General features: G+C 41.1%; 1 protein-coding gene across 1 annotated transcript in view; it reads right to left on the bottom strand.

Moving 5' to 3' along the window:
- Positions 1 to 12,113, bottom strand: part of Eml6 (EMAP like 6) — a 145,666-nt gene that overhangs the window by 72,879 nt on the left and 60,674 nt on the right. Inside the window, exons 11-14 of the mRNA XM_059275183.1 lie at positions 11,957 to 12,063; positions 9,065 to 9,183; positions 3,844 to 4,030; positions 3,288 to 3,393 (exon numbers count right to left, since the gene is read on the bottom strand). Coding sequence (XP_059131166.1) covers positions 3,288 to 3,393; positions 3,844 to 4,030; positions 9,065 to 9,183; positions 11,957 to 12,063 — 519 coding nt within the window. The remainder of the gene's footprint in view (positions 1 to 3,287; positions 3,394 to 3,843; positions 4,031 to 9,064; positions 9,184 to 11,956; positions 12,064 to 12,113) is intronic.

Genomic DNA, 12,113 nt, shown 5'->3' with positions numbered 1-12,113 from the left:
GGTCCCCATGAGACCCCCAAAAGGAGCTGAACCAGGTGACTGTTCTGAGGCACATAGCTGGGGCTACTAACTACATAACTCTCGAGCATTACGTGAGCATTACAGCTGTGTGAACTGAGCAGCTTTCTTTCCAGAAGACACCATTACCTTTTTCCTATTCAGGTTAATATGTCATTCAGAGCAAGGTTCTCTGCTTGCAGGAGCCTGTTCCACGTGGTGGCCTCTTGGCACCACTTGTCTCTTCCCATCTGAATCTGAGGATGGGAGGAGCAGCTGAAGTTGCTGGGAGGTTCAGGGAGGAGGAAGTAAGCAAGCATGCAGGGTGCTTCAGGGGACCCCAGCAGAGTCGCTGCACCAGTGAAAAGCAGGGACAGGCAACCATTTGTGGTGATAAAACACTCATAACAGATCTTAGAGAAAGTTCCTGAATGGTTCTCAGGTACTTTCTAAAACCATCAACTACACTCCTTTCTAGCCACTTATACACCAACACTATACTTAACCCCAAAGACAAAATGCAATTTCCCAGGGATCTTCATTAGTGATTGTTATCTGGGAAATGGGGACTATATTGTTAAAACTAAAATGCTTTTCACAAGCAGAAGTACTTCACACCCAAGAACTCATAAAACAAATTGTCTTGGAAATATAAAGCAGGCTGGTGTGAAAACAAGAAAACATAGATACAGTTATAACAAAAGGGGCTAAATTCATCTATTCTTGCCACTGTTCTAAAGGAAGCAAAGACATTTCTTTAAATATGGGCAGGGGATGAAGATCATTGACAGAATCATTTTCCCCACCTACTCCTAGAGCGTCTGGTTTCCTAACCTCATAATGATACTTGAATGATTATTAAATTCTATTTGTATTACTGTTTTATTTTATATGCTAATGCACATTACATATTTTCACAGAAAATTGGTGATAGGCATTACCTTTAGTTTATTTTTTTGTTCAGCTTGAGAGATACTAATAGTTCACATGATGGATATTTTAAAGTACATTTTTTATTAAACACTGCAAAATTGCTTGTTACAATTATTGAATCAATTTTCAATTTTAGATCTTGCTACTTTGTCAAGGACATATGGCACACATTGTAAAACTGCACTACAACAAACTTCCTGATGCCTAAGATTTGCATGCACTGCGTATTGCAATGTAATCTTAGCATACAAGGTGCAGGTGTGCTGCCGAGAACTCTCTCCCTCAGTATGAATGCCTCCTCCTGCCACACAGGCCTACTAGCTTAAGAATAAACTGTCAACCCTCGTTTCTACTAATTTAACAACCACAGGAGCTTGTGGAAAACTTTTAGTAATGCCATAGCAACTCATATTTGTGTAGTTTACAGTATGTGAGAATCTGAAAGTTTAATAAAAGAAAACACTGCCTTATACAATTGCTAAGAAAATAGACATTTTTTTCCCAAGTGAGGAAGGATAAAAGCTCATTAAGCAAAACTTCATGTGTTCATTCATTCATAACATTCTTTACAGTAAATTCTCTGTCCACAGCACAACATGTATTGTGGGAGCAGCGAGATGGGCACTCCTAAATACCCTAGTTCACTGTTGGTACAGGACGCAGCAATACAAGGCCCCGACAGGTTCCACGAAAGCTTTCAACAGTGAGCTGCAGGAGGCCGAAGGGGCAGGTTATTTCTGCCTGATAGGATGGAGGGAAAAAGTCAGTCTTGCTCCTTAAGACTTGGGAACCCCGAACAAAGCACGTGAGCAAAAAGACAGTGAAGCACACTACAGTTAGAGGCGAGGAAGCATGAAGGGGCTAGTGGGTCAAATACTGCCAAGAAAAGATAACGTCATCAACTTCCATCCAAGAATACTAAGTCAGCCAGCCAAGGGGAATCCACGGTGGACAGGACTGTCTTCCAGAAGTGAGTAGGATGGAATGAGATCAGCATTAACACATTTCCCCCTTTACAAAAAAGCCCAGCAACCACTGACTTTCTAATGCAAGTTTATCATTTTCATTCTCTCCCTCTCCTCTCTCTCCCCCTCTTTCCTCCTTTATCTTCCATTTAGTGTTCTCTATTTACTGTAGTGCTGATGCTGGCCAAGTGCTCTATCAGTGAGGTATAGCCCCAGAAGCATTAAAGTAGCGTGACCAGGTGAGAGGGGATGAATAAGAGGAGAGGGCCAGGGACAACAGGAAGAGATTGCAGAGTCTTAGAACTTAGTTACTGCTATTGTAATTCAAAACACCTGATGCTATTTAGAAAGGGGAAATTATACAATCAAATTTATTTTGAAGGGTTAGGATTTGTTTTTCTATTGATCCAATTTCTACAATGAAATGTTTAAAATTTTCTAGGTAGTAACATCTGTAACAGACTTCTTTAAAAAAATATTTCTTTATTGTATGTGTCTGGGTCTTTTGCTTCTATGTATTTATGCACACCATGTGCATATCTGGTACCTGGAAGGCCAGAAAAGGGTGTTGCATCCCCTGGAACTAGGGTTTTAGACAGTTGTGAGCTGCCATGTGGGTGCTGGGAATTGAACTCAGGTCCTCCAAAAATAACAGCCAGTGTTCTTAACTACTGAGCCATCTCTCCAGCCCTGTAATAGATTTCCACTATGATTCTAGCTTCAAGCAAACTTACTCTAAAGACGGCAGCATCTACCAATAGGATTTTTATGGTGCTGAGTTCATAATTTAATTTGGAAATTCTTCTTTCCAAATATGAAATTTGTTTCCAAAATCCTAATAAAGTGGCCATCTGTTGGTCTGTAGCTCTCTCTCTAGCTCTTTATATTCTAAGTCAGAAGCAATGTGCTACTATCTATTTGGAGAAGAAACTGTAGAACTGATCTTTTGTTTTCTGAGACATGGTCCCATGCTGTGTTCCGGGCTGGCCTCCAACCCATGGCAATCCTTTCCTGCCGCGGCCTCACAATGGTTGTGATTACAGGGAAAGTCCACAGGTCTGGTTTAAATTTGATGGTCTTCAGCACCACCAGACATTTGCAGCTAAGAGTTTCTACAGCAACAGCTGTTCTTGATTTCAATCACTCAAGCAGATTCAAAGCTCAGTGTGAACTCCAGGTGCTGACTGATAGGAACTGAAAGGGGCATGGGAAGGCTGTGTAATTGAAAGGCCACATTCTCTCGGTTAGGTCCTCACATATGGCTTCCAGCCTCAGGCTGGGAGGTGACATGCAAAGAGCTTACCTCATTACAATCAGAACTCAATCAGGTAGGAGGATGTTTTTAAAAAATTAGCCACAGACCCATATTCTGTGATGCTAGTGAGAGCTTACCTGAAAAATCCAGAGCACACACTCCTCTTTGATGGTGCCCTCTCAATAATGACAAACATTTTAGAGTTTGTGTGTCCCACACATGAATAGCAGCATCTCTTCCAACCTGCAGGAATAGGATGTGTGCTGTTAACTAGGCATTCATGGTAATGATGATAGCATGGCTTCTTAGGGCCAAGCAGAGCTCAGAAATAAAGCAACATACATTTATAAGCTATAAAGACAACTGGAAACACTCTGGTCTGGCCTAGTATTTTCCAGATGAAGAAACAGGCTTGAAGCTTCTAAGGAGCTCACTGTAGCCTGGTGTTGGATTTTCGCAGATTCTTGCCCAGGTCATGGCTTCCTGTTAAGGGAGTTTTGAGGGCACCACTTTAAATGCCCACTTTGCTGTTTTTCTGTCTTAACTTTTACTCCTGTGTCCTACCTCTGCCTCCCCAATGTTCTCAGAACCTTCAGCTTCATGCCTTATATTTATTCCCATTTCTTTCTATTCTAGGTAAACTGGATTAGAAATTAACTGCCTTTTCTCTTTTGCTAGGCTCTAGTCACACACCTGTCCAGTGGCCACATAGTCCTTCACTGGATGGATGGTCAGGCTGAGAATGTCATCATCATGCCCCAGGTATAATCTCTGAGTGTGCTGTTGTCTGTTGTATACCACAGCAACTGCAGCAACGTGGTACACCACTTCTCCAGCTTGTGTGTAGAACAGATTGTTCCTGCAGTCGTAGCCCCTGTAACTGAAGCACAGTGGGAGAGAATAGCTCACGAATGAATGAAGCAGGACGTGTTGAGGCAAAGCAATGGCACTGATGTGAACCGTGCAAGTGGAGGCATATGGAGACTGATTTTTCCACAGAATCTGCTTCCAGACCTTCAACTACTACCCACTTTCTTTGCTAAAAGCAATTCTTGTGCCTTCAGTACCAGCACTTGGGAGGCAGATGCAGAAAAAGCAGAAGGTCATCCTCAGCTACATAGCAAGTTTAAGGCTAGCCTGGGCTATATAAGACTGTTCCAAACAAACCAACAAATCAACAAAGAAATCTAAGCCTTCTTCTGACAGGTCTAGAACGAGGCTCAGGCTTCCTTTTCCATCTTCCATCTATCTAGTCCTTTGGGGTATGGTACCTTCAGGGTGCCAAAGCAAGACAGTTCCAAATACAACAGAATAACTTTAAAATTTTTTTGATACAGAATCTCATTGTGTAGATTTGTATATCTTGACTCACTATATAGACCAGGCTGGCCTCAAATTTACAGAGATCTGCTGTGGGATGGTCTGTATGTCAAGTGTGTTGCTGATCGGTCAATAAAACACTGATTAGCCATTGGCTAGGCAGGAAGTATAGGCGGACAAAGAGGAGAATAAAGCTGGGAAGTGGAAAGCTGAGTCAGAGAGACACTGCCAGCTGCCACCATGACAAACAGCATGTAAAGATGCCGGTAAGCCACGAGCCGAGTGGCAGGGTATAGATTTATAGAAATGGATTAATTTAAGCGGTAAGAACAGTTAGCAAGAAGCCTGCCATGGCCATACAGTTTGTAAGCAATATAAGTCTCTGTGTTTACTTGGTCGGGTCTGAGTGGCTGTGGGAATGGCAGGAGAGAGAGATTTGTCCTGACTGTGGGCCAGGCAGGAAAACTCTAGCTACAAATGGCGTCCAACGTGGTGGCAAGAGTTTCCACCTAAAAACTGAGAAAAAAGATTCTAAAATGGAGCTAAAAACAGTTCCTAATTGTCTCTCTCAAATGAGCGGCAGCTGCTGGTTTGAGCTACTGGCGGGTTCCTACCATGCGCTCGACCTGCTGTATGGCGGGAATGAGGCCTCTGCAAGTGGCACATTAAGCTCCATGGTGGATTTAGACTTTGCTAGTACAAAACAAAAAAAAGAGGTTTCTGGGCTACACTCTGCTTGGCTAAAAGCATAGATCCACGATAGCTCCCAGAGCTGATGGTAAACGTACCACCGCCATGTTGGGAAGCTGAGGTGGGCGGAGCCAGCAGCCACAGCTGCTGCAGTTTAAAGCAATAGATTCACAATAAGACATATTCAGATGTAATAGTTTACAATGTGTGTAAAATATACGTAGGCTTGAAAGAGACAAAAAAGGTGATATATGGTGATATATACAGTTATATAAACAAATACATAGTTTTAAAAAATAAAGTCTTTAAAGAGACAGTAAAATTAATATAAAAAATAAGCCACGTAAAGATGAATATTACACAGAGAATCTGGATTGTGTTGTCTTTGGGATTTTTAACTGCAGAAAAACATTTGATTGCAAAAGCTGTTGAGTTATGCCAAAATGTATATTTTAAAGGTACCTTGACTTCAAAATTTGGATGTAAGGATGTGTTGCTTTGGAAAAGAGTCTCTTTTGTTTCCACAGAAAGCAAGAGGCTATGGATTTGTTCCAGATTAAGATACATCAGGTTTGACCAGCCAAGACCCCCTGAAAGGTCTCTGATGACATCATGGCCCAGATGATCCAACATCCAGAATGGTTTGAAGGCAACTGGCTCAGACAATACAGCCTCATGGACTATTCCATAATTCTAAAATTTTCTTTGTGTCCCCATAAGATACAGCGCCCCCCTCCAGCAGGAAGTAGTAAGAGAAGCTACGCCCTAATTCCCAAATTATATGTAATTTTACTTTGTTAAGGTTAAAACCTTCCTTTTTGAAAAAAAAAAAAAAAGGAAGTGCTGCGGGATGGTCTGTATGTCAAGTGTGTTGCTGATTGGTCAATAAAACACTGATTGGTCGTTGGCTAGGCAGGAAGTATAGGCGGGACAAGGAGGAGAATAAAGCTGGGAAGTGGAAGGCTGAGTCAGAGAGACACTGCCAGCCTCCACCATGACAAACAGCATGTGAAGTTGCCGGTAAGCCACGAGCCATGTGGCAAGGTATAGATTTATAGAAATGGATTAATTTAAGCTATAAGAACAGTTAGCAAGAAGCCTGCCATGGCCATACAGTTTGTAAGCAATATAAGTCTCTGTGTGTTTACTTGGTTGGGTCTGAGCAGCTGTGGGACTGGCAGGTGAGAGAGATTTGTCCTGACTGTGGGCCAGGCAGGAAAACTCTAGCTACAGAGATCTGCCTGCCTCTGCCTCCCAAGTAAGTGCTGCGGTGAAAGGTATGCACTACCACATCTGGTGAATAGCTCTTAATTATTGGCTAATGCATCCTTTTATAAAGCAAGTGCTAATGATTTGTTTAACAAAATCAAACAGATACCTTATTGAACAATATAGATAAATTAGCATTTTTATAATTTCAAAATCAAAATGTTATTTTTAGCTTATAATACAGGAAGAGTTTAGAGAATTGAAAAACATTAGCATTGTGGTCTTTCCTATTTATTTCTGAGAATTAACTCAATGCCTTCATCTTTAAAAAAAAAGCTGAAAAGTGAGCATAGACTCAGTGCTAAACTCTGCCACATCCTATCCATAAACAACATATACACAGCTATCTGAAGTGAAAGCCTCACTCTGGGCGGGGGATACAGCTCAGTCAATGTTTGCTATTTAAGCATATACCCCTCAGTTTGGATTCCCAGCACCCATGGAAGAAGTGATGTGCCGTGGTCAGTGGTCACTGCTAGAACCCCAGCCATGGGTCACAGACAAGCAGACTCCTGGAGACCACTGCCAGACAGCCAGCCAGGAGGTAACCTTCAGGTTCAGGAAGAGACTCTGCCTTAAAAAATAACGTGGTGCTATGTTCTTAACCTGTGGGGTTTGACCATTTTGACAAACCTCTATCTCCAAAAATATTTACATTACAATTCATAACTAGCAAAATTACAGTTATGAAGCAACATGAAATAATCTTATGACTGGGGTCCCCACAACACGAGGAACTGTAGTAAAGGGTCGCAGCGTTAGGAAGGGTGAGAAGTGCTGATGTGGAGGGTAGCTAGGGAAGACAACTGACGTTGATCTTCAACCCTCCCCCATGCACGTGCACATGCACAGATGTGCACACACGCATGTACAGATTCATGAGAACACACACACACACATACCACAACACACCATCTTATTAAAACAGTGTCCAAATAAAGTTTTCTGTGCTTAAGAATTAAATACATTAATATGTAGTATTAATATTGATTTGGTCAGTTTTTCCAGTAACAATTGAATTTTAAAAATTAACAGTACTACTGTCTAACAGAAACATGTGAGCCAAATAGGTAACAACATTTTCTTATTACACAGTGTTCGGCTGGAACCCCCGCTCCCCCCTGCGCAAGCTGGGAAACCCCATCTGCCCTACTTCCCCAATCCTGCCCGCTCTAAGAAAACTCTGAACAAAGGAACGGCGCCAGAAGTCCAGTTCTGCCTTTCTGGCAGCTGATGCAACTCACCTTTCTGACATGACCAGCTCACCTGAGTGCCTGCCCAGGGGCTGAGCTTTTGACCATACTTGGGAATAGTCCCAGCTCCTGGCTGGCACATCATCATCCCTTGCCTAAGGTCTATAAAACCTCCCTGCCTTAGCCTGGGCAGGTGACTTCGTTGGCCCTGTTCTTTGGGACTGGTGAACCTGCCCAGGAACAACACCCAACAAATCTGAATTTATGTTTTAATCTGGTCTGATCTGGCCTTTGATCAGAAGATTCTCTACAGAAGAATATGACTTAGCACTGAGGAAGCTAAGACAGGAGAATTCTTTAAGTTTGAGGCTAGCCTAGGCTACAAAGTGAGCTTTTATCTCTAAAAATAAAATCAATCTATTTCAAGAACTTTTAGCTCAACACATTTAAATCATCATATCAACATATAAAAGCATTTTAATGAGATAGTTGATGCTTTTTCCACTATTTCTTTACAACTGAAGCTTATTTTACACACTCAACACATCTCATTTCACACAAGCCATGCTGTCTTAGAATTTTTTTATTTTACATTTTACTTAGTATTTGCATGCATATGTGTGCACACATTTGCCTGAGTGTACTGTGCATGTATGTGTTCTACAATGCACTGGTTTCCGTGCTTAGACTGCATTTCCTTGTAGATGGTACGATACAGTGTCCAAAACCCTTGAATATATACCTGGTTTCCGTGCTTAGACTGCATTTCCTTGTAGATGGTACGATACAGTGTCCAAAACCCTTGAATATATACTAAGTACAATTTTATGGCAGAATTATAATGGATATAAAAGTTTATATACAATGTGAACGATAGAAAATATTATGATAGAAATAGTTATTCCTGTATTTTAAAAGTTGACAATAGCAGGAATGAAACATGGCATTTGGGTTCTATTGGCTACATTTAAATGGCTGAGGTATTTAAAATATACCAGATATGTTCATATTGTTCTCAACAGTTTAAGCTGACAATGAAAATACCTAGGTGTCAATATGATATATATATATATATATTACACATATATACATACACATACACATACATATATAATATATATATTAATTTTTCAAAAGAGATCTTGGGCATATGGGAAAAATTATCTGGAGAAATCATTGTACCAGAGTGGATCTCGGGGACAGAGCCAAGGCCCGGAGGATGGAGGATGGAGACGGCAGTCGCGGCTGCAGCATGGAAATACGTGAAGCATGCCACGTCCAGAACCCACCGCACTGCGAGGGCCACAGCAGCAACCAGGGAGCTGCACTGAGTCACAACCTGGAGGCGAGGGGAGCCTTTAGAAGAGGGAGCCCTCTGGCCTGGTGTGAGACTGACTTGTCAGAGATAAATGAACTCAGGGTCCCCAGGGCAGGCCACCTACCCATGTATGAACTGGAGTTTCAGGCTGTCCTCAGGAGCCTTCTCCCGCTTCAGGAAGAGTACTGCATGGTTTTTCTCTTTACTTTGTTGCTTTAGCTGAGGTAGATCTTCTTTGTAAACCTTCAAGTACAACAGAAAAGTTTAGCCAACATCCCCGCTCAGGCTTCTGAACAGTGTCCTGGCGTTGCAGGGAGTCCACCTATCCCTTCAATACAGTGTGGGTTTTATGTAGCATAGGTTCAGTATTACTCTCCCTAAAGGAACCAAACTACCATGAAATCTTTCAAATACCTGAGATTTAAAATAATTTCCTCTCCTCCCTTGATTTGTTATTGCTTTCTTAGGTAATTTTATCCAGAAAATAAATGAAGTTGATGTTCTAGTAAATAAGAAAGAAAAGGAATTATTAATTAAATATATTTCACTTCCACAAGGCAAGCAATCTCTGATGGTTCTGAGGTTTGTAAGACAGGAGCTCTCTGAGCTGTCCTCCTCCTAGAACAGTCCTCTGGGGCCTCCTTCCTTCCCGGCCTCATGGATTTTGACAGATCTGAGTCTGAAATTCTATTGGTCCAATTCAAAACTCAAAGTCTGCTGCTAGAAGAGTATTTGCTACAGTTTAAATGTACATAAAAATTAATCTGTTATTTACCTCTCTTAAGTTTTATTCTCAAAAACTACTTCAACACATTTGAAAAAACCACAATCTATTAGTAATTTCTCATATTCAGGAAAGAAAATTTTCATTTTGAAGTAGAACAAGATAAAAAGACCAATTATTAGATAATGATTTATTTATGCACTGCCTATTTTGCCAAGCATGACTTTACTTGCTACCTGGAACAGAACGACCTGGGGGAATAGCTGGAACAATGGGTCATTGCCCTGAACAGTCTGCTGACAGCCACTTAAGTTTCTGTAAAATCTCACTTGCTTGCCCATCCCACCATGTGGTTTTAGGGTATAAAAGAGAACACAAACTGGACTCATCACCAAAGCCTTTCAAGAACTGTCGTGGCTCGATCCACTGATGACGTCGTCTCTCTTCCCTGTCACTAATGTTGGTGTGCTTATTCCAGAAAGATTCCCACAACAATCTGACCAACTATATTACTAAAAAAATCAGGAAATAAAGCTATAATAAAGTTTCCTTTTAGGACCTGGCCTAAGGTATCAAAAAAAAAAGTTTGTTTTGTCTGTTTTAGATAAAATGAACTATACTTCTCAATCTAAAAATAATTATTCATCTGAACCCACATTCTTTTTTTTTAACCAGTCAATGACTATTTATTCCAGAGCACTGAATTCTGGGACATTTCTACTGCTTAGATGGTCATATGTCATAGCATCATGGGCCTCAATTTCCTATCTGTAGAACAGAATAAAGGCCTCTACTCAGGAATAACTTGGGGATATTGTAAACCAATATATGTAGAGGCACTGAAAAATAAGTCACAGATAATAAGCAAGTCCAAGACCTGGATTTCAACGGGCATACCTTGCCACTGCTTCCTAACACCATTAAATAAAAAGCTGCCAACTAAACAAAATGGCAGCCTCTCCCAGATCTTATGTCTGTTTGCTTATTATCCCTGGGTGTATTGCTTAGCATCTGTGTAATATTCTCACTGTTATAGTTTCCTTCCAAACCGGTTTTAGTGCTTGTACTGCATAACACATTTATCAATACACAGTCCAAGTGATCCACGCGTGAGACTGATGGGAACGGTTGCCTGCACTGTCTTTGCACTAAATTAAGAAGAAATGATATAGGAAGAAAAGCGGTAAATTCTGTGCTTATATGGAGTTACATCAGAAGTACATGGACAGAAGTCTAGGTCAGCATTATCTTAAACAGCAGCCATGTGGAAGGGGGCAAGCCACTTAACTTGCCAGGATCTGGATCAGCCAAATGAGTTGGTGTGTGGTAGCGGCCATAGGCCTACCTGGTATGTTTCCCTGGACAACACTGACAGTTATGTGTCTGGAACCTCATGTCTTATTCACTCCAAGTTCATGTGCAGAATCTGTTTCACATACCTATAAATATGTTACTTATACAAATGACAGGGGAGAAAATCGAACCTCTGCAGCTGTTGCCATGACATGGTATGGTGATTCCTTTGAAGCACTGCTTTAACAGCCCCCACTTTCTGCTAAAATGATGATAACCTTTGTGGGGGAAAACTGGATATGATTTGCCAACCTTTGTGCTAGAAGTAGGTTCTTACTGGAGAGAGAATACACATTGGAATTGGGCTTACTTTAAATAAACAGGTAATGTCTATCTAAGTTGAGCAAGAAAAAAGGATAACAGCTCACACATAGGCTACCATTCTTGGAGGGTACCCATGCAAAAAAAAAAAGTACACTTTTATGATTTGCTAAGGAAATGAGAAAACTCGTACATTATATGCATCTTTCTTTGCAAAATAATAATTATGTAAGTATGTATATAGTAAAGCTTCATATGATAATAAAAAACCTTAAATGTTCAGAATTGAGCTTGAAAACTAAACAACTCCCTTCCACTTAATTAAAAACATTAATTTAGTGTGTAAAAGTGTTTTGCCAGCATGCATGTGTCTGCACCACTTGTATGCCTGGCACCTGCAGAGGCCAGGAGAGGACAGTAGAACTGGAGTTACAGATGGCTGTGAGTCACCATGTGGGTGCTGGGAATTGAGCCAGCGATCAATTTCCACTGTGGAAGAGCAGCCAGCGATCTAACCACTGAACATCTTCACTCAATATTTAACGGTAATCAATGCTTTATCGTTGACCTGCATTCAAAAGCAAGATGTGGGCATTTTTCTTCCCCCTAAGCTCCACCCATTTTCAGGGCAATGTTAAAATCAAACTGAATCCAGGCTTTTGTGCTGTCTTTACTGACCTGACGATCATAATTGATCTGAGCTTCCTGCTCGATATCAGAGTCCAGTTCTGGTACATCAGACAAATCTGAATCAGATTCTTCACTGTAGGAATCAGTACCACCTTCTGCAGAGACAGAACCCATTAGAGGCAAGGAAAAATCCGAGATGCTAACA

Source organism: Peromyscus eremicus, chromosome 10, assembly GCF_949786415.1.
Source record: "Peromyscus eremicus chromosome 10, PerEre_H2_v1, whole genome shotgun sequence".
NCBI lineage: Eukaryota > Metazoa > Chordata > Mammalia > Rodentia > Cricetidae > Peromyscus > Peromyscus eremicus.
Note: the sequence above shows the minus strand (reverse complement) of the source record. Positions and strands in the feature narration are given on the sequence as shown.